This window comes from Pongo pygmaeus, chromosome 19 (assembly GCF_028885625.2).
Source record: "Pongo pygmaeus isolate AG05252 chromosome 19, NHGRI_mPonPyg2-v2.0_pri, whole genome shotgun sequence".
Classification (NCBI taxonomy): Eukaryota; Metazoa; Chordata; class Mammalia; order Primates; family Hominidae; genus Pongo; species Pongo pygmaeus.
This window is the reverse complement of record NC_072392.2, coordinates 5,043,311-5,066,218: the sequence shown is the minus strand read 5'-3', so window position 1 is coordinate 5,066,218 and position 22,908 is coordinate 5,043,311. Positions and strand designations below refer to the sequence as shown.

General features: G+C 47.4%; 1 protein-coding gene across 4 annotated transcripts in view; it reads left to right on the top strand.

The window, feature by feature from the left end:
* SCIMP (SLP adaptor and CSK interacting membrane protein) overlaps positions 1 to 16,159 on the top strand; it is a 33,244-nt gene extending 17,085 nt beyond the window's left edge. For 3 of the 4 annotated variants that reach the window (XM_054459471.2, XM_054459469.2, XM_054459472.2), the window contains 4 exons: positions 2,033 to 2,156; positions 4,143 to 4,206; positions 10,220 to 10,293; positions 13,898 to 16,159. In XM_054459471.2, the coding sequence (XP_054315446.1) occupies positions 2,045 to 2,156; positions 4,143 to 4,206; positions 10,220 to 10,293; positions 13,898 to 14,082 (435 nt within the window). In that variant the 5' untranslated portion in view covers positions 2,033 to 2,044 and the 3' untranslated portion in view covers positions 14,083 to 16,159. The remainder of the gene's footprint in view (positions 1 to 2,032; positions 2,157 to 4,142; positions 4,207 to 10,219; positions 10,294 to 13,897) is intronic. The other variant, XM_054459470.2, reaches the window with a different exon arrangement.
* The last annotated feature ends 6,749 nt before the right edge of the window (positions 16,160 to 22,908 follow it).

The following is a 22,908-nucleotide window of genomic DNA, read 5'->3' as shown; positions in this document are numbered from 1 at the left end:
TGAGATTACAGGCGTGAGCCACTGCACCCAGCCTTTGTTTTTGTTTTGAGATGGATTCTTGCTCTGTTGTCCAGGCTGGAATGTAGTGGCGTGATCTCGGCTCACTGCAACCTCTGCTTCCCGGCTTTAAGCAATTCTCCTGCCTCAGCCTCCCGAGTAGCTGGGGCTACAGGCACGTGCCACCACACCCAGCTAATTTTTGTATTTTTAGTAGAGACAAGGTTTCGCCATGTTGGCTAGGCTGGTCTTGAACTCCTGACCTGAAATGATCTGCCCGCCTCAGCCTCCCAAAGTGCTGGGATTACAGGCGTTAGCCACTGCGCCTGGCTGTGTTATGCAGTTTTATTGGAGGTTTGATGGTAACAAAAGGCGACACCACAGCATAACCTAGGTAGCAATTTAAGGCTGGACATGAGGCATTATTGTCCTAGAAACGCCTTGGTCATTTGCCACTACAGGAGCTTCCTAACCAGGCTCTGACTTGCCACTCTCTTCTTGACCTCTCTCTGCTGCTAACCTTTTCCAAGACTTTCCCCCTCTCTGGTCTGTCAGCTTCCAGCCCCCAAATGCCTGTTAACTCTCTCATGCAGATCAACTCAGTTTGCCCTATGTCTTCAGCTTCACCCTTCTGACCATATCTCACTCAAAGAGACCCATCCAGCTATTTTTCTAACCCTCACCTCATACAAAAGATCTCAAAATTTCTCTCCCCTGCTATGTATTAAGTCTGACTTGTCCTTGTGATTAAAAACAACTGGCTGAGCACGGTGGCTTGCGCCTATAATCCTAGCACTTTGGGAGGCCGAGGCAGGTGGATCACGAGGTCAGGAGTTTGAGACCAGCTTGGCCAACATGGTGAAACCCTGTCTCTACTAAAAATACAAAAATTAGCCAGGTATGGTGGTGCACACCTTTAATCCCAGCTACTCAGGAGGCTGAGGCAGGAGAATTGCTTGGGAGGCAGAGGTTGCAGTGAGCCGAGATCGCGCCACTGCACTCCAGCCCGGGCGACAGAGTGAGACTCTGTCTCAAAAAGCAAACAAACAAAAAAACCGGCCTGGTGCAGTGGCTCACGCCTGTAATCCCAGCACTTTGGGAGGCCGAGGCGGGCGGATCACGAGGTCAGGAGATCGAGACTATCCTGGCTAACACGGTGAAACCCCATCTCTACTAAAAAAATACAAAAAAAATCAGCCAGGTGTGGTGGCGGGCGCCTGTAGTCCCAGCTACTCGGGAGGCTGAGGCAGAAGAATGGCGTGAACCCGGGAGGCAGAGCTTGCAGAGAGCCCAGATCGCACTACTGCACTCCAGCCTGGGTGACAGAGCGAGACCCCGTCTCAAGAAAAAAAAACCAAAACCCTGCAGTCAATTATTGCTTTAAATGGCACCTTACCCCTCCTGCTGCATGTCTGAAAGAGCAGTGATGATGGCTACCATTTCTAGAGGGCTTAGTAGGTACATGCTTGATCTCCAGTCCTCACAAACCTCAGTGAAGTAGGAAGTACCATTCCCATATTACAGATGAGGCTCACAGAAGGGCGAGTGACATGCCGGAGGTCCCCCAGGTGTTAATTAGTAGGGTTATGGCTGTGAATCAGTGCCTGATTCCTAAGCAGATGTCTGTATCTCTACACAACACAGTAGATTAGCTGGGCGCGGTGGCTCATGTCTGTAATCCCAGTACTTTGGGAGGCCAAGACAGGTGAATCACCTGAGGTCAGGAGTTCCAGAGCAGCCTGGCCAACGTGGCGAAACCCCATCTCTACAAAAAATACAAAAATTAGCCAGGTGTGGTGGCGGGTGCCTGTAGTCCCAATTACTCTGGAGGTTGAGGCAGGAGAATCACTTGAACCCGGGAGGTGGAGGTTGCAGTGAGCTGAGAGCTGAGATCACGTCATTGCACTCCAGCCTGGGCGACAGAGTGAGACTCCGACTCAAAAAAAACAAACCCACAGTAGATAACTGCCCCCCTCCACCCAACCCCAGGATGTCTTTCATTCATGCCTCATTCTTCTCTCTCCATTCTTCTCAGGATTCCACTGCAATGAGTTGGTGGAGGAATAATTTCTGGATCATCTTAGCTGTGGCCATCATCATTGTCTCTGTGGGCCTGGGCCTCATCCTGTACTGTGTCTGTAAGTGGCAGCTTAGACGAGGTAATGGCCATCTTACCTAGGCAGGTGGAGGGAGGAGCCAGGTGGTTATCAGTGCAGTAGAGCTCCTTTAGGGCAAGCAAATCAATCCTGGGCCTGAATGAGCTGAATTTTGGATTAAGCATCTTGCATTCTGGGTTTGAGTCCTAGCTCTGCCACTACATTATGTCTCTAGGCCTCAGTTTCCTCATCCACATAGTGAAAGGAGGGACGTCAACTAATCTCCAAGAGCCCTTCCAGCCCTAATCATCTGGGTGAAAGCAGAATCTGTTTGAAGGCACAGTATGCTCAAGTGCTTTTTCTTCCCTATGTGGCTACTGATCACAGCATCTTGTGAGAACACAAGTATATGGAATATTAAGAACTGTCTTGGCTGGGCGCAGTGGCTCATGCCTGTAATCCCAGCACTTTGGGAAGCCCAGGCGGTGGGATCATCTGAGGTCAGGAGTTCGAGACTAGCCTGGCCAAAATGGCGAAACCCCGTCTCTACTAAAAATACAAAAATTAGCTGGGTGTGGTGACAGGTGCCTGTAATCCCAGCTACTCAGGAGGCTGAGGCAGGAGAATCACTTGAATCCGGGAGGCGGAGGTTGCAGTGAGCCAAGATCGTGCCACTGCACTCCAGCCTGGATGACAAGAGGGAGACTCCATCTCAAAAAAAAAAAAAAAGAAAAAAAAGAACTGTCTTGAGGAATAAAATATGGACTCAACCCACAGCCAACATGTTTGGCCACCATGATTGCATTCTCTGAGACCATACTCTGAATTTTCTGGTATTACCTAGACCAGAAACCTCTTGGTACCCTCAGACATAAATAAGTGGCCTAGGGATTAACACTAACTTTAGATTATCTGTAAGTGGGGTTTCCACTTTCCTGTTCATCTCCAGAAACATGAAAGCCTTGATTCAACGGTGTGTTATCTTGACCTCTCATTCCTTTAAATAACGACCTGGCCGGGCGCCATGGCTCATGCCTGTAATCCCAGCACTTTGGGAGGCCAAGGAGGGCAGATCACAAGGTGAAGAGATCAAGACCATCCTGGCTAACATGGTGAAACCCCGTTTCTACTAAAAATACAAAAAAAATTAGCCGGGCATGGTGGCAGGCACCTGTAGTCCCAGCTACTAGGAAGGCTGAGGCAGGAGAATGGTGTGAACCTGGGAGGTGGAGCTTGCAGTGAGCCAAGATCGCATCACTGCCCTCCAGTCTGGGCAACAGTGTGAGACTCCATCTTAAAAAAAAAAAAAAAAGTTTTCATTCCCGCCAGGTGCAATGGCCCACGCCTGTAATCTCAGCACAGCACTTTGGGAAGCTGAGGCGGGTAGATCACTTGAGGTCGGGAGTTCAAGACCAGCCTGGCCAACATGGCGAAACCCCCATCTCTACTAAAAATACAAAAATTAGCCAGGTGTGGTGGCAGGCGCCTGTAATGTCAGCTACTCAGGAGGCTGAGGCAGGAGAATCGCTTGAACCCAGGGAGCAGAGGTTGCAGTGAGCCAAGATTGCGCCACTGCACTCTAGCCTGGGCAACAAGAGTGAGGCTCTGTCTGGGGGGAAAAAAAGTTTCCATTCTCAAATATGGTCAAAAGAATGACCCTGAACTAAAACTTTACCTACTTTCTTTTTATCCTCAACCACTCCTATTAACAAGCAGGCTATAATTTATAACAACTTATATGTCCATCTACAGGATACAAACTGCTTTTCTGATACTTTATCTGATTTCCTCCCAACCACACTTTTGCTTATTCATTCAACCAACATTTCTAAGTGCCACCTAAGTGCCAGGCATAGAGGAAATAAACACCACCCACGCTGTGGTTGCCCTCACTGGGTTAGTGCAGAGGCTCTGTGGTCAGACAGTCTGTGTTCAAAGTCCAGCTCTATCATTTATTAACTGTGTTCCCAAGTGTGTTTTCTCTGGGTTAAATCAAAAATCACAACTTTTGCTAATTCTTCTTTAATGAACATGCTTTTCCCCTCTTAGGCAAGAAATGGGAAATTGCCAAGCCCCTGAAACACAAGCAAGCAGATGAAGAAAAGATGTATGAGTAAGTGGGGAGGAATCCTTCCGCTTTTTACTGTTGAGAACTGCCTGTTCCCTTCCACACTTGCCCCTGCACTACTGTACCAGTATGACTGAGACATCCGCATTTCCTGTAGAGCTGGCGAGACTTCACACTTGCCAAATCTCTCCACATAAGGGCAGAGACTCAGGACACTGTCGATGCAGGGCAAGTCCTCCCTCCTCTCATCTCTCTCTCTCTCTTTTTTTTTTTTTTTTTTTGAGATGGAGTCTTGCTCTGTCGCCCAGGCTGGAGTGCATTGGCGCGATCGCGGCTCACTGCGGCCTCCGCCTCCTGGGTTCAAGCAATGCTCCTGCCTCAGCCTCCCAAGTAGCTGGGATTACAGGCACCCACGATCACCCCTGCCTGATTTTTGTATTTTTAGTAGAAATGGGGTGTCACCATGTTGGCCAGGCTGGTCTCAAACTCCTGACCTCAGGTGATCCACCAGCCTTGGCCTCTCAAAGTGCTGGGACTATAGGCGTGAGCCACCAGGCCCGCCTGGTAGTTCTTTTTTTTTTATTTTTATTTTTTGAGATGGAGTCTCACTCTGTCACCCAGGCTGGAATGCAGTGGCGCAATCTCGGCTCACTGCAACCTCTGCCTCCCAGGTTCAAGCAATTCTCCTGCCTCAGCCTTCCAAGTAGCTGAGATTACAGGCACACACCAGCATACCCAGCTGATTTTTGTATTTTGTATTTTTAGTAGAGACGGGGTTTCACCATGTTGGCCAGGCTGATCTCAAACTCCTGACCTTGTGATCCACCCGCCTTGGCCTCCCAAAGTGCTGGGATTATAGACATGAGCCACTGCACCCGGCCTCTTTTTTTTTTTTTTGGAGATGGGGTCTTGCTATGTTGCCCAGGCAGCTCTAAAACTCCTGTGGGTCTCAAACTCCTGGGCTCAAGCAATTCCCCCACCTTAGCTTCCCAAGTAGCTGGGATTACAAGCACATGCCACCGTGCCCAGCCTACTCTCATCTATTCTGACAAAGGTCATAGGTTGGGCTCTGTGTTTTGGGCCCAACGCCTGATCTATACTTCTTTTCTTTTGGTGGATTCCAAATATAGTCTTCCAAAAGCTACTGTGCTGAAGAAAAACATGCCATCCATTTTACTTTTGTGTTTTGTGATCTATTTGGGGCTTTATGACCAATATCTGCATTGGGGATCTCCAAGGCCACTCTTAGGCTTGAGAATTCACTAGAAGAATACACGGGACCCAGAAAGCTATTTTACTCAACAATTACAGTACACTATGGCGAAAGAATACAGATTCAAATCAGCAAATGAAAAAGTGACTGGGCCAGGCGCGGTGGCTCAAGCCTGTAATCCCAGCACTTTGGGAGGCCGAGGCAGGCGGATCACAAGGTCAGGAGATCGAGACCATCCTGGCCAACACAGTGAAACCTCATCTCTACTAAAAATACAAAAAGCCGGGCGTGGTGGCGGGCGCCTGTAGTCCCAGCTGCTCGGGAGGCTGAGGCAGGAGAATGGCGTGACCTGGGAGGCGGAGCTTGCAGTGAGCTGAGATCGTGCCACTGCACTCCAGCCTGGGCGACAGAGCAAGACTCTGTCTCAAAAAAAAAAAAGAAAAGAAAAGAAAAAGTGACGGAGTGTGGGGTCTGGTGGAAAGCAGGCAAAGCTTGCAGTTGTCTTCTCCCAATGAAGTTGTACAGAGCCCCAGTTCTCCCAGTAACAATGTGTGGCAACAGACGCGAAGCACTGCTGACTGGAGAAGCTCACCTGAGCCTTGGAGTACAGAGTTTTTCTTTCACTGGGGGTTAGTCATGTAGGCATGGAAAACCTGCATTTAGCTTTATCAAATTGATAAAACATGGACCAGCGCCCCAGGCAAACAAAAACAGGCATTCACCATAAACCACATTATTAACATAAACCATCTGGTGTGGCCCAAGGCTCCCAGATATACAAAGACACTCTTTATTTATTTATTTATGAGATGGAGTCCCACTCTGTCGCCCAGGCTGGAGTGCAATGGCGTGATTTCGGTTCCCTGCAACCTCTGCCTCCCAGGTTCAAGTGTTTCTCCTGCCTCAGCTTCCTAAGTAGCTGGGATTACAGGCACCTGCCACTATGCCCGGCTAATTTTTGTGTTTTTAGTAGAGACGGCGTTTCACCATGTTGGCCATGGCTGGTCTGGAACTCCTGACCTCAAGTGATCCACCCACCTTGGCCTCCCAAAGTGCTGGGATTGCAAGTGTGAGCCACCATGCCCGGCCTCAAAGACACTTTTTTTTTTTGAGACAGAGTCTTGCTCTGTTACCCAGGCTGGAGTGCAATAGCACGATCTCGGCTCACCACAACCTCTGCCTCCCAGGTTCAAGCGATTCTCCTGCCTCAGTCTCCTGAGTAGCTGGGATTACAGGCACGCGCCACCACACCTGGCTAATTTTTTGTATTTTTAGTAGAGACGGGGGTTTCACTATGTTGGCCAGGCTGGTCTCGAACTCCTAACCTTGTGATCTGCCCATCTTGGCCTCCCAAAGTGCTGGGATTACAGGTGTGAGCCACTGCGCCTGGCCGGAGACACTCTTATTAGGGAGGATATTCCAAGGGTTTAGAGATTATTTCCCAGGAGCCAGTCAAGAGCCAGTCCTTTCTTTGGAGTATACACACTATGTAAAACAAAACTTACACTTGGGGTGAGGTGCAGTGGCTCCTGCCTGTAATCTCAGCACTTTGAGAGGCCAAGGTGGGAGGATCGCTTGAGGCCAGGAGTTCAAGACCAGCCTGGACAACATAGTGAGACACTGTATACAAAACATTTTTAAATCTATGCTTTTCTAAAATGGCTTTTGTTGTAGCTTCAGGGATCCAACAAATAAGACTCTCCCTGCCTCCATCAATTCTGATCCCTTTCAAGAATAAGACAAATGTGTCAGGCAGCCAGGTGACTAAAATATTGCCTTTTTTAAGAATAAAACTGGGGCCAGGTGCGGCGGCTCACACCTGTAATCCCAGACTTTGGGAGGCCGATGCAGGCGGATCACCTGAGGTCAGGAGTTCGAGACCAGTCTGGCCAACATGGTGAAACCCTGTCTCTACTAAAAATACAGAAATTAGCCGGGCATGGTGGTGTGTGCCTCTAATCCCAGCTACTTGGGAGGCTGAGGCAGGAGAATCGCTTGAACCCAGGAGGTGGAGGTTGCAGTGATTCAAGATCGTGCCACTGCACTCCAGCCTGGGTGACGAGTGAAACTCAGTCTCAAAAAAAAAGCAAAAAAATAAAATTGGTATTGGAGAGGGTCAGTGATTCATGCCTATAATCCCAGCACTTTGGGAGGCCCAAGTGGGAGGATGGCTTGAGGCCAGGAGTTTGAGACCAGCATGGGCAACATAGTGGGGCCCCATATCTGAAAAAAATACCAAAATTAGCCAGGTGTGGTGGCGTCTGCTTGTAGTCCCAGCTACTTGGGAGGCGGAGGTGGGAGGATTACTTGAACCCATGAGGTAGAGGCAGCGGCGAGCTGTGATGGTGCCACTGCACTCCAGCCTGGGTGTCAAAGTGAGACCTGTCTCAAAAAAACAAAAACAAAAACAAAAAAAAACCACAAGCAAACAAAAAAGAATAAAACTGGGATTGCAGAATGTGGCTCTTTTCTGTGAGCTAGTGAGTTTCCTAATTTGGAACTGGGTGACTTTCCTGCCCAGTTCACAGGCAGCTCCGGAAAACCTCAGGTCTCCCCCACTGAGTAGACCCGTTTCTCTGAATGGCAAAGACCAGAGCAGGATTTGTGATTTCTGCAGTCAGGCCAGCTCTGGAGGAGAAAGTGAGAGGAGCTAGACTTTTCCCAAGTTTAGCAGTCAGATGAGTTGCTTTCTTCTCTTAGGAAGAGCTACAGAGGGGTGGTGAGAGCCGCCAGTGGAGCTCTACCCCCATGTCCCTGTCTGCACTCAACCCAACAACCTAAAAATGTTTATTCATTCTCAGGGGGACTTTATAGCATATAGGAGTCAAATCAGTGTACCTAGGGGGATGGAGGCCCAAGTAAGGAAGTTTTCTTAGAGTTTATCTTTTAGTTTAAACTTTGTACCAAAGTATAATATAAATACAGAAAAATGGAAGTACTAAGTGTACAACCTGATGAATTTCCACAAACTGAACAGACCCAGCTAACTGGCACCCAGATCAAGAAATAGGATATTACCGGCACTTCAGAGGCTTACTTTATACAGGCTTTCAACCATTACATCCCAAAGGTAATCACTGTCTGTGATAGTATAAATTAGCTTTTTGGGTTTTTTTGTTTGTTTTTTGTTTTGTTTGTTTTTGTTTGTTTGTTTGTTTTGAGATGGAGTCTCGCTCTGTCGCCCAGGCTGGAGTGCAGTGGCGCAATCTTGGCTCTCTGTAACCTCCGCCTCCCAGATTCAAGTGATTCTTCTGCCTCAGCCTCCTGAGTAGCTGGGACTACAGGTGTGCACCACCACACCTGGCTAATTTTTGTACTTTTAGTAGTGACTGGGTTGCATCATGTTGGCCAGGCTGGTCTTGATCTCCTGACCTCATGATCTGTCCTCCTTGGCCTCCCAAAGTGCTGGGATTACAGGCGTGAGCCACTGCGCCCAGCAGCTTTTTGGTTTTTATGCATTCTATTAATGGCATCATACAGTATATATTATTTGGCGTTTGGCTTGTTTGCTCAACATCATTTTTATGAGATTCATTGTGTGTAGTTGTAGATTGTTCATTCTTGTTGCTATAGAACATTCCACCGTGGGAGTACACCACTATTTATTTATTTATTTATTTATTTATTTATTTATTTATTTTGAGACAAGGTCTCACTCTCAACCAGGCTGGAGTACAGTGGTGCAATCATAGCTCACTGTAACCTCAAATTTTGGGCTCAAGTGATCCTCTTGCTTCAGTCTCCTGAGTAGCTGGGACTACAGGTGTATGCCACCACAACCAGCTAATTATGTTGATTTTTTTGTAGAGACTGGGTCTCCCTGTGTTGCCCAGGGTCTCCCTATATTACCCTCAAACCCCTGGGCTCAAGCCATCCTCCCTCTTTCGCCTCCCAAAGTGCTGAGATTACCGATGTCAGCCACCTTGCCCAGTCACTTTACCATAATTAATCTATCCATTCTACTGCTGATGGGCATTTGAGTTGTGTGATGGCAAATTTTATGTGTCTGTGCTTCTCTGGACAACCCAGACTAACACAGGTCATGTCCAATTCGGAGCTGTTATGAATAGTGTTGCTCTGAACATGCTAATGCATGTTTTGGTGAACAGATGCGAGCATTTCGATAGGCTGTAGACCTAGTAGTGGAAATGCTGCCTCAAGGTGTGTGTACATTCTGCTTTAGGAGTTCATCTGTTTTTGTTTTTTGGGGTTTTTTTTGCTTGTTTTGAGACAGAGTCTGGCTCTGTTGCCTAGGCTGGAGTGCAGTAGCATGATCTTGGCTCACTGCAACCTCTGCCTCCCAAGTTCAAGCGATTCCCTTGCCTCAGCCTCCCGAGTAGGTGGGATTACAGGTGAGCATCATCATGCCCGGCTAATTTTTGTATTTTTAAGTAGAGACAGGGTTTCACCATGTTGGCCAGGCTGGTCTTGAACTCCTTGACCTCAGGTGATCCGCCTGCCTTGGCCTCCCAAAGTGCTGGGATTACAGGCATGCGCCACCATGCCTGGCTCATCTGTTTTGCAAACAGAAATACATCTGGTGCCTACCTCTCCTAAGCCAGCTCAGGTGAACCAGGAAGGTGTGCTCCATGCTCTGAATTATAGCACTTTATTTCCCTCCCCTCAGTTTCAGCCATTTCCAGGGCTACAGAAAACGGTTTCATTAGGGTGCCAGTTACAAATGGGATCCAGGACCTACAAAGGAAAGGAAAGGCTCCCAATTCATATAGAGACCAAGATTTGAATGTTCAACCCATTCACTTTCCTTGACATTTTCTCTTAAATCTGCTGGGAGCAGGCATGACCGAAACCAAACACTGATTCTCTCTCTTTCTCTCTCTCTAGGAATGTTCTTAATGAGTCGCCAGTTCAATTACCGCCTCTGCCACCGAGGAATTGGCCTTCTCTAGAAGACTCTTGTAAGTATATTTTACTGGTAGCAGTTTCATTTAGGGTAAGATAACAAGTTCATCAAGGTGTCTTTTTTTTTTTTTTTTTTTTTTTTGAGACGGAGTCTCACTCTGTTGCCCAGGCTGGAGTGCAGTGGCACAATCTCAGCTCACTGCAAGCTCCACCTCCTGGGTTCACGCCTGTTAGCCAGGATGGTCTCGATCTCCTGACCTCATGATCTGTCCGCCTCGGCCTCCCAAAGTGCTGGGATTACAGGCGTGAGCTACCGCGCTTGGCCCCTATCAAGGTGTCTTAGATAGCTCAGGCTGCTGTAACAAAAATACCATCGACTGGGGTGCTTACACAACAGAAATTTGTTTTCTTGTTGTTCTGAGGCTGGAAGCCGGAGATGAGGGTGCTGGCTGATTTCTGTGAGGTTTCTGGTGAGGGCTCTCCTCCTGGCTTGCAGACAGCTGCCTTCTTGCTATGTCCCCACAAATAGACTTTCCTTGGTGCATTCAAGCTGGGGAAGAGCATCAGGGAGTCAGACTTCTGGTGTTTCTTCTTACAAGGACACTGATCCTGTTGGATCAAGGCGTCATCCCTATGGCCACATATAGCCTCACTGGGGGTTAAGGCTTGAACATGTGAATTCTGGGGGGACACAAACATTCAGTCTGTAACACTAGGATTTATAGATGCAGCATCCTGATTATTTTATTTTTGAGGCAGAGTCTTGCTTTCTCACCCAGGCTGGAGTGCAGTGGCATGATTTCAGCTCACTGCAATCTCCACCTCCTAGGTTCAAGCTATTTTCCTGCCTCAGCCTCCTGAGTAACTGGGATTATAGGCATGCACCACCACACCCAGCTAATTTTTTGTATGTTTAGTAGAGACGGGGTTTCACCATATTGACCAGGTTGGTCTTGAACTCCTGACCTCAAGTGATCCACCCGCCTCGACCTCCCAAAGTGCTGGGATTACAGGCATGAGCCACCACACACAGCCAGCATCCTGTTTAAAAGAGACAGCCAGAGGCCACGCACAGTGGCATATGCTTGTAATCCCAACACTTTGGAAGGCCAGGGCGGGCAGACGACTTGAGCTCGGGAGTCTGAGAACAGCCTGGGCAACATGGCGAAATCCTATCTTTACAGAAATTAGCCAGTGTGATGGTGCACACTTATAGTCCTAGCTACTTGGAAGGCTGAGGTGGGGGGATCGCTTGAGCCTGGGAGGTCTGCAGTGAGCCACGATAGCATCACTGCACCTGGAAAACAGAGTGAGACCCTGTCTCAAAAAAAAAAAAAAAAAAAGGGATGGAAAAGCAAAAAGGGGGCAGCATAAGTACTGACGCACCCAATAGCCTGATATAAGGGTGTAAATTCACGTTCAAATCCCAGCTTGGAACATAAACAGAAGGAAACACGGGGTGTCACTAGGCCTCTCACTTCCTATCAGAAAAACTCTGCCTGGTTCCTTTGACTGGAATGTTCTTCCTTAAGCTCTTTGCCTCGCTGGATTTTCCTCATCCTTCAGATGTCAGCTCAAAAGTCACCACCTCAAAGAGGCCCTCTCTGTCCACTCAACCTAAAGTAGTCCTGCTAATTTCCTTTATGAAACTGACAGTTATCCAAAATTGTGTTATTTACTTATTGTTCATTTGTGTATTATTGATCTCCTCCACTGGAGTATAAACTTCAGGAACACAGGAACATTTTTTGTCCACCACTATTAATATTTATCCACTACCTAGAACAGGGCGTGAGGCTCAGTTGATACTTAAGAAAAATATTTTGATTGGATAGATAAATAATATTAGCTAACATTTACTGAGCGTGCGCTGTGTTTCAGGTCCCACACTAAGCACTTTACAGGTATTAGCTCATTCGCTCCTCACAACAACTCTACAAGCCAGGTACGTTTTTTTTTTTTTTTTTTGAGAGGGAGTCTTGCTCTTCGCCCAGGCTGGAGTGCAGTGGCGCAATCTCGGCTTACTGCAAGCTCTGCCTCCCGGGTTCACGCCATTCTCCTGCCTGAGCCCCCCCCAGTAGCTGGGACTACAGGCGCCCACCACCACGCCTGGCTAATTTTTTGTATTTTTAGTAGAGATGGGGTTTCACCGTGTTAGCCAGGATGATCTCGATCTCCTGACCTCGTGATCTGCCCGCCTTGGCCTCTCCCAGAGTGCTGGGATTACAGGCGTAAGCCACCACGCCCGGCCCAAGCCAGGTACATTTTTATTCCCCTTTGACAGATGAGGATGCTGAGGCACAGATAAGTGACTTACCTATAGTCACACAGCTAATGACTGCTGGAACCTGAACATGAACTCGGGTCTGTCAAACTTCAGAGTTCTGCAAATAGTGGCATTTCAGGTTTTCTTAGGAAAAGATGAGATTGTGGGAGAGGCAGTTCCAATCCCCATCAAAGATGGAGCTGAGCTGTTTCATTATCCTTCTGTTACTTATGGATCTGTTCTTTTTGTTTGTTTTTTGTTTCTTTTTCTTTTTCTTTTTTCTTTTTTTTTTTGAGACAGAGTCTCGCTCTGTTGCCCAGACTAGAGTGCAATGGCACAATCTTGGCTCACTGCAACCTCTGCCACCTGGGTTCAAGCAATTCTCCTGTCTCAGCCTCCCGAGTTGCTGGGATTACAGGCACCCGCCATCATGCCCAGCTAATTTTTGTATTTTTGTAGAGACAGGGTTTCACCATGTTGGCCAGGCTGGTCTCAAACTCCCAACCTCAGGTGATCCCCTGACTTCAGCCTCCCAAAGTGCTGGGATTACAGGCGTGAGCCACTGCCCCCAGCCTCCTATGAACCCGTTCTGTACTAATTCCACCTTTCGAAAACAACGCCATCCCCTTTCTTCTTAGCAGAGAGATTTGTACATAAGCAATTACAGAGAGTCCTGGAAAACAGTGTAAGTCACTGGAAGGGATGTGCCAAAAAGGAAATATGATTTGTTTCACTTCCTTGTGAAAATTAGGATCTGTAACACAACAGCACTCATATGACTACTGGGCTCTGGTCTGTTTCTTTTCATCCATTCTTTTTTTTTTTGGAGACAGGGTCTTACTATGTTGTCCAGGCTGAAGTGCAGTGGCGTGATCATGGCTCACTGTAGCCTCAACCTCCTGGGCTCAGGAGATCCTCTTGCCTCAGCCTCCCAATTAGCTGGGACTATAGGCATGCACCACCACATCCGGCTACTTTTTAAATTTTTCTGTAGGGACGAGGGTCTCCCTGTGTTGCCCAAGCTGGTCTGGAACTCCTGGGCTCAAGTGATCTTCCCACCTTGGCCTCCCAGAGTACTGGGACTACAGGTGTGAGCTCCTGCACCTGACCCGGTCTGTTTCTTTTCTAAGCTTTTGCTTCATGGTTTCCACACAGTGCAGTCTTAGGCAGAGAGATATGGGAGTCAAGATGTCTGACTAATATTTTCCATTTACCCACTTGGGTGATCCTGAGACTGTGTCAGGTCTGCGTCTAAATTTCCTCTGTAAAATGGGGATCTGGCCCACTAGAAATGGGAAGATCACTGAAACGTGAAAATCACACTGAGCCACTGCATTCAAAAATATAAAAACACATGATAGCTTTGCATCTAAGGACCTTTTTGTGTATTCTAGCCCCACAGGAAACCCCAAGTCAGCCGCCTGCTACATACTCATTGGTAAATAAAGTTAAAAATAAGAAGACTGTTTCCATCCCAAGCTACATTGAGCCTGAAGATGACTATGACGATGTTGAACTCCCTGCAAATACTGAAAAGCATCATTTTGAAACAGGCATTTCTCCTTTTTGGCAAAGCTGAAGAGGGTTCACACGACTTATTTTAAAACAATCAAGAATGGTTGAACTTCAGTAGGTCTCTGGGCCCTGAAAGCCAGTGGTGATTTTATGAAGCTCTATAAGATAAAGCACTTCCCAAATCTTAGATGAAGACACCCCTGTGATCGGATGACTGCAGCCAGAGGACAGACATGGGTGCTCGGCTCTGAGGACTTAGAGGGGTCAGCCTTGTGCTGTTGAGGAAAGTTTCCGTAGGAAGGACCATGGGGCTCCATGGCTCCCACCTGTGAGAAACTACTCCTTTCTTGGCACTCTTTCCCCCTTCATTCCCTTTGGTTTGCATGGTTCTGAGTGATATTAAATCTCAGCATTTGGTTGTGCAGACCCTCCCAGGCTCCCATCCCCAGCAAGGCCCTCACCAAGCATGCTGGTCTTCACCCTCGCACCCCACCCACCTCCTGCACTGTGAGGCTGTGGGTGAGTTCCAGCTGAGTGCTCTTGTGCCCAGGTTCCCACACCACATCCCACACCACAAGGGGAGGGGGTACCTTTTGTTCTTGTGAACTCTCCCCACCTAGACACCCTGAAAACCCCAGTGCCTTTATATGATTTAGGCCAAATTGACCATAGAGATTTGAGTTTTCACCTACGTTTTTTCCCCGTGCTTGCAAGTTGTACTGTAACAATGGACAAAGGACAAAAGTTACCTTCTGATTTACACCTAGAAGCATCATTTTGCAATAGGTGTGTTGGGGGTGCTACAGGAAAAATAGATTTCCCCCAGGAAAAATCATGGGGAACAGGAAAGAAAAGGGGCATGTAATAACGGCATATTCAAGATGGAGAGTTCAGGGGGCTTAACATCCCCTGTCCATCATTTTCATCAGTACTTCCTCGAGCTCTAGGAAAACAGCCTCAAGCCCCTTCCTTCCAGATCACTGTCCCTGGGCATCTGGGAGGAGGCAGAAGGTCCAGTGTGATGTGCTGCAGCCAATGAGATGCCAGGGACATGGGCTGCTGTCTTGTTAAACAAGGGTCCTAATGGGGTCAATGAGGCCCAAGTCAGCTTCGTAGGCTCTTAGACCTCATCAATTCCTTCCAGCTGATCTGCCAGAGCCCTAGGACTTGACTCATTCTAGCTATACTCACAAGTTGCTGGTTTCTAAGTAACCTCTGGGAAATCTGGTAAATGAACAGCCTTGCAGGGAGAGCACTGTGAACCTGGAAAGGCCTGACAGTGACTCTCAAACTGAGCTTTCCCTCAAGAGATGGGAAAATGTGTTCCTCCCATTTTCAAGCTTTCTCTCTCAATCAACGCTGGAGCACTGGGGACTTGGGCTTCCTCCCTGGTTCTCTCTTTCTAGACTCAATGGAGGCTTCCACCTTGCTATTAATACCTCCTTGGGAGGCCGAGGTGGGCGGATCACCTGAGGTCGGGAGTTGGAGACCAGCCTGACCAACATGGAGAAACCCCATTTCTACTAAAAATACAAAATTAGTCAGGCATGGTGGCGCGTGCCTGTAATCTCAGCTACTTGGCAGGAGGCTGAGGCAGGAGAATCGCTTGAAACCGGGAGGAGGAGGTTGCGGTGAGCCGAGAACGTGCCATTGCACTCCAGCCTGGGCAACAAGAGTGAAACTCCATCTCAAAAAATAAAAATAAATAAATGAATAAACTCTCCTTATGTTAGGCCAGTAGTTCTCTAACAATGGCCTTATGGGACTCTGGTATCCCACTAGCCAAAGAGAGGACTCTTCCCAAATTATAGAACAAAAATAAGCCAAAGGATTGGAGGGTTTCAAACACATGCTTTCTTCTTATAAATGTTCTGTAAACCCTCCATGACTATGACAGAAGTTAAAAACAAATGCCAGACAAATGTTGACTCTTCCTTGGTTTCTGGAAGCCACCCTCTCCTGGTTCGCCTCCTGTCTCCATCTCATTTTGGGGCCACCCACTCTTTCTGAAGCATCTCTTCAATGCTGGTCTTCCTCAGGTTCTGTCCCCGTGTCTCTGCCCATCTGCCTCCAACACTCACGAGTGATCTCATCAATGTCCATGAGCTCAGTGGGCCCTCCATTTTTTTTTCTTCTTTTTTTTTTTTGAGACTGAGTCTCATTCTGTCACCCACGCTGGAGTGTAGTGGCACAATCTCAGCTCACTGCAACCTCCCCCTCCCAGGTTCAAGCAATTCTCCTGCCTCAGCCTCCCGAGTAGCTGGGATTACAGGTGTGTGCCAACACGCCGGCACCCTGCTAATTTTCTGTTTGTTTTTAGTAGAGACGGGGTTTCACTATGCTGGCCAGGCTGGTCTTGAACTCCTGACCTTAAGTGATCCGCTTGCCTCAGCCTCCCAAAGTGCTGGGATTACAAGTGTGAGCCACGGCGCCCAGCTGCCCCCTCTATTCTGACTTTAGCTGAGCTCTTTCTCTCCAGCTGGGTTGCCTCTAAGACATCTCCCTGTGACTGTCCCATAGACCCCCCTCAAGTTCAGCATACACCAAAAGGAACTGATGACCTACCTCCAGTCCCAAATGTCTTGTGCTCTACTATCTTCTTAGTTGCTGAAGTCAGAAACTAGTATCCTTCTCCCCACACTGCTTTGTTTCCAGAGTTCCTCATGTTACTTGTGCCTCCTACGTGGTTCTCCAATGAGTCCGCATCTCTCCGTCACTGTCCTGAGGTCAGACCATTGCCAGCGCTTGCCAAGAAAACATCAACAGCCCCCTAACTGCTCCCCTGCCTCTGGCATCTCACCTGCAGTCCACTTTCTACATGGCACCCAGTGACTTCCTAAAGTGAATGTCTGACCACTTCATTCCTTTGCTTAAATCTTCTCTTTGCCTGTTAACCCCAGAAAAAGACCAAACTCTTTAACATGGCTTACAAGATTTGTCAGGATCTGGTCACTGATTATCTTTTGCCAAACTCTTCTCCCCCAACCCCCTTGCAACCTCCACTCTGCCCGAGTTTTTTTGCTCCAGCCACTTAAAATGACCTTCACAGGCCAGGCACAGTGGCTCACACCTGTAATCCCAGCACTTTGGGAGGCCGAGGCGGGTGAATCATGAGGTCAGGAGTTTGAGACCAGCCTGGCCAAGATGGTGAAACCCCGTCTCTACTAAAAATACAAAACGCAGCCGGGCGTGGTGGCACATGCCTGTAATCCCAGCTACTTGGGAGGCTTAGGCGGGAGAATCACCTGAACCTGGGAGGCAGAGGTTGCAGTGAGCCTAGGTTGCACCACTGCACTCTAGCCTGGGCGACAGAGCAAGACTCCATCTCAAAAATAAATAAATAAATAAATAATAATAATAATAAAATAAAATGGCCGGGTGTGGTGGTTCACACCTGTAATCCCAGCACTTTGGGAGGCCGAGGCAGGTGGATCACGAGGTCAGGAGTTCAAGACCAGCCTGGCCAAGATGGTGAAACCCCGTCTCTACTAAAGATACAAAAATTAGCCAGGCGCTGTGGCAGGCGCCTGTAATCCCAGCTACTCGGGAGGCTGAGGCAGAAGAATCGCTTGAACCCAGGCAGCAGACATGGTGGTGAGCTGAGATCATGCCACTGCACTTCAGCCTGGGCGACAGAGTGAGACTCTGTCTCAAAAAAAAAAAAAATAATAATAATAATAAAAAAATAAAATGACCTTCACTATGGTCCCTGTTGCCCCTGTGCACAGCGCCATTCCTCTGTATGAAACATTCTTCCCCACCTTTGGATCCTTCCCATTTCATCTTGGCCACCCTTTCCTTATAACCCAACTTGGGTTGGTGCCTCCTGGATGCTCTCTTTTCATAGCATTAGCATGTTATAATTATTGCTTATCTGTCTCTCTCCTCCACTAGACCCAAAGCAACATGAGGGCAGGGAATGCGTCCTTCTTTCCTCTACTGTTTTCCCTGTTCCTAGCACAGTGCCCAGGCACATTGTAGATGCTCAATAAATATGTTGAATAATCAATTGGGTTGAATGAATGAATCAATGAACTCTGAGCTCTCACAGCTCCCATACTTGGCCCTATGGAAATACTTCTCCCTTTGTATTATAATTATTATATATTATAATTATAATTACCTGGTTACTTTCCATCCTCCTTTCTAATCTGGGGGCTCCTTTGGGATGGAAATTGTCTTAGTGCTCTATTCCCAATGTCCAGCACAAAACCTGGTACATGGTAGGCAATATTTATTGACTGTTGAACATTCATGGAAAATCTACCAATTGGTTTGACAAAAAAATTTTTTTTTTCCTCTGGACATGTGTAATTTGGCTGAGATTTTATACTGGGAACGTATAATAAAGCCAAGTTTTCTACTAGGGAAATTGTTACCAGTTTGGATGATAGATTTAAATATATCAAGATTTCATAGGATCTTTTTGTATATTCTAGCACCGCAGGAAACCCCAAGTCACCCTATTGAATACATACTCATCAATAAATAAAGTTAGAAATAAGGGCTGGGCGCAGTGACTCATGCCTGGAATCCCAGCACTTTGGAAGGCTGAGGCAGGTGGATCACCTGAGGTCAGGAGTTCGAGACCAGCCTGGCCAACATGGTGAAACCCCGTGTCTACTAATAATACAAAAAATTAGCTGGGCATGATGGTGGGCACCTGTAATTCCAGCTACTTGGGAAGCTGAGGCAGGAGAATTGCTTGAATCTGGGAGGCGGAGTTGCAGTGAGCCGAGAACATGACATTGCACTCCAGCCAGGGCAACAGTGTGAGACTCCATCTCAAAAAAAAAGAAAAAAAAAAAAAGAAAAAAGAAAGAAGAAGATATTTTCCATCCTGAACTATATTGAACCTGAAGATGACTATGATGATGTTGAAATACCCACAAATATTGAAAATCATCATTTTGAAAGAACTCCTGTTCTGCCACCTTAACTGTTTTAAGAACTGATGCTTGGCCAGGCATGGTGGCTCACATCTATAATCTCAGCACTTTAGGAGGCCGAGGCAGGTGGATCATTTGAGGTCAGGAGTTTGAGACCAGCCTGGCCAACATAGTGAAACCCCATATCTACTAAAAATAGTAAAATTAGCTGGGCATGGTGGCGGGTGCCTGTAATCCCAGCTACTCAGGAAGCTGAGGCAGGAGAATCACTTGAGGTCAGGAGTTTGAGACCAGCCTGGCCAACATAGTGAAACCCCATCTCTACTAAAAATAGTAAAATTAGCTGGGCATGGTGGCGGGTGCCTGTAATCCCAGCTACTCAGGAAGCTGAGGCAGGAGAATCACTTGAAGCTTGGAGGTGGAGGTTGCAGTGAGCCGAAATCGCGCCACTGCACCCCAGCCTGGGAGATAGAGTGAGACTCTGTCTTGGAAAAAAAAAAGAACTGATGCTTTACTCATGCCACAAATCAGAGGATTATAGTTTTCCTTATAATAATTACTATCTGATCTTCTTTGCAATACAAACAAGATTGTTTTCAGGAAATGCACTGGTATTACCAGCAACAAATTTTACAAATCATGTGTATTCGTTAGGATGCTTTAGGCTGCAAAGAACAGACTATCCAACTAAAGATAACTTACACAATGAGGAGTTTATAATTTCACAAAGCAAGAAGTCTAGAGGTAAGCAATCCAGAATTCAGCAGCTCCATAACTTAGGGGTGTGGACTAATTTCAAATTGCTTAGCTTTATCCTCATGGTGGCAAAATAACTGCCATAGCTCCAAGCATCTGTATATGGTAACATTGAAAGTTAGAAAGAAAATGGGCATTACTAACATGTATCTTTTTTTTTTTTTGAGATGGAGTCTTGTTCTGTTGCCAGGCTGGAGAGCAGTGGCGCGATCTTGGCTCACTGCAACCTCCGCCTCCTAGGTTCAAGCGATTCTCCTGCCTAAGCCTCCTGAGTAGCTAGGACCACCACACTCAGCTAATTTTTGTATTTTTAGTAGAGACAGGGTTTCACCATGTTGGCCAGGATGATCTTGATCTCTTGACCTCATGATCCACCTGCCTCAGCCTCCCAACGTGCTGAGATTACAGATGTGAGCCACCGCGCCTGGCTGTATCTTGTTTTATTAGGGAGGGGAGCCCCCAGCAATTTTCCCTAATGTCTCATTGGCCTGGAGTGGTCCACATACCCAGGGTCTTAGTCCATTTGGTCTACTATAACAAAATTCCTTAGACTGGATAATTTGTTAAAAACAGAAATGTCGCTGAGAGTTCTGGAGGCTGGGGAGTCCAAGATCAATGTGCCAGCAGATTTGGTGTTTGGTGAGGGCTCACTCTGTGCTTCATACCTTTTCACCGTGTCTTTACATGATAGAAGGGGAAGACAGCTCTCTGGGGCCTCTTTTATATTATTTTATTTTTTGAGACAGAGTCTTACTTTGTCACCCAGGCTGGAGCGCAGCAGCACAATCATAGCTCACTGCAGCCTCAAACTCCTGGGTTCAGGTGATCCTCTTGCCTCAGTCTCCTGAGTAGCTGGAACTACAGGCACATGCCACCACACCTGGCTATTTTTTTTTTTTTTTTTGAGACAGAGTCTTGCTCTGTCGCCCAGGCTGGAGTGCAGTGGCATGATCTCAGCTCACTGCAAGCTCCGCCTCCTGGGTTCACGCCATTCTCCTGCTTCAGCCTCCCAAGTAGCTGGGACTACAGGCACCTGCCACCATACCTGGATACTTTTTTTGTATTTTTTTAGTAGAGACGGAGTTTCACCGTGTTAGCCAGGATGGTCTCGATCTCCTGACCTCATGATCCACCTGCCTCGGCCTCCCAAAATGCTGGGATTACAGGCGTGAGTCACTGCGCCTGGCCTATTTTTTTTTCTTTCTTTCTTTCGTTTTTTTTTGGTAAAGATGGAGTCTCACTATATTGCCCAGGCTGGTCTCGAACTCCTGGACTCAAGTGATCCTCTTGTCTCAGCCTCCCTAAATGCTGGGATTACAGGTATGAGCCACCGCACCCAGCCTGGGTCCTCTTTCATAAGGGCATTAATCCCATTCATGAGGGCAGGGCCCTCATGATCTAATCACCCCAAACGCCGTGCCTCTTAATACCATCATCTTGGGGGTTAGATTTCAACATACGAATTCTGTGGGGACACAAACATACACCACAGCATTCTGCCCCTGACCTCAGAAAATCCATGTCCTTCTCACATGCAAAATAGATTTATTCCATCCCAATAGCCCTAAAAGTCTTAACTCATTCCAATATCAGCTTTAAAGTCTAAGTCAATATCTCAACTAAATGTTGACTCATTCCAAGTATGGGCAAAAATCAAGATATGATTCATCCTGAGGCAAATTGCTCTCCAATTATGAGCCTGTGAAATCAAACTACTTACACAATGTAAGTATGCTTCCAAAATACAATGGTGGGACTGACATAGGATAAAAATTTTCATTCCAAAAGGGAGAAATAGGAAAGAAGAAAGGGGTAATGGGTCCCAAGTAAGTCCGAAACTCAACATGGCAAAAAACATTAAGTCTTAAGGTTTGAGAATAATGTTTGACTTGACGTCCTATCCTCCAGATATTGGGATGGGGGTTGGGCCTCCAAGGCTCGGGGCGGCCCCACCCCCATGGCTTTGCTGGGCACAGCCCACTCTGCAGCTTTCATGAGTTGGAGTCTCGGGCCTGCAGCTTTCCCAGGCTGGAGTTGCACGCTGGTGGCCCTAACATTCTGGGGTCTTGGAGGCACCCCCGTCCCCATGGCTGTGCTGGGGATTGCCCTAGTGGGGGCTCTCTGCAGTGGCTCTGCCCCTTTGGCGGTGCTCCATCTGAGCCTCAAGCTTCCCCCAGGAATCCTTTGAAATCTAGGTAGAGGTAGCAATGCCTTCATAGCCTGTGCACTTTGCGCAGCTGTGGAGATAAAACTGCCTGGACACCACCATGCTTTACTGTCTATGCCTCCCAGAGGGATGGCCTGAGCCACAGCTGGGCCCACTTGAGCCACAGCTAGGGTATCCCAGGAGCCCTGCACCAGAATGCAGGGAGCAGAGCCTTGAAATCGCTTTGACTTCAAGGTCCTAGTTTTCTGGGCCTGTGATGGGCAGGGCAGCCTCTGAAGATCTTCGGAATGGTTTCAGGGTCCTTCTTCACTGTGATGCTGAGCATCTGGCTTCCATCTCCCCACACTAACCTCCTTATCAAAAGTTTCCTTGGTCACATTCTTCGTGTTTTCTCTTCAACAAGCTTTTTCATTCTTTACAACATGGGCAGGTTGGTAAATTTCTAAATATTTAAATTCTGCTGCTTTTTAAATCATAAATAACATCTTTGGCCGGGGGCGGTGGCTCATGCCTGTCATCCCAGCATTTTGGGAGGCTGAGAAGGGCACATCGCCTGAGGTTAGAAGTTCGAGACCAGCCTGGCTAACATGGTGAAACCCCGTCTCTACTAAAAATACAGAATTAGCCGGGCGTCGTGGCACAAACCTGTAATCCCAGCTACTCAGGAGGCTAAGGCAGAAGAATCACTTGAACCCAGGAGGCGGAGGTTGCAGTGAGCCAAGATCGCGCAACTGCACTCCAGCCTGGGCAAAAAGAGCAAAACTCTGTCTCAGAAAGAAAGAAAGAGGGAGAGAGAGAAAGAGAAAGAAAGACCATCTTGAATTGTTTTCTCTCTGCTAGCATTTTACTACAGGCATTCAAAAGAAGCTTTGCCACACTCTCAACACTTTACTCAGATATTTTTTCCACCAAATATCCTATTTCATCACTCAGAATTTCTACCTTCCATAAAACACTAGGACACACAATTCAGTCACATTCTTTGCCAGATAATCAGGATCATTTTTCTGCCAGTTTCCAATAACATGTTCTTCATTTCCATCTGAGCCCTCATCAGAATGGCCTTTAACATCCATAC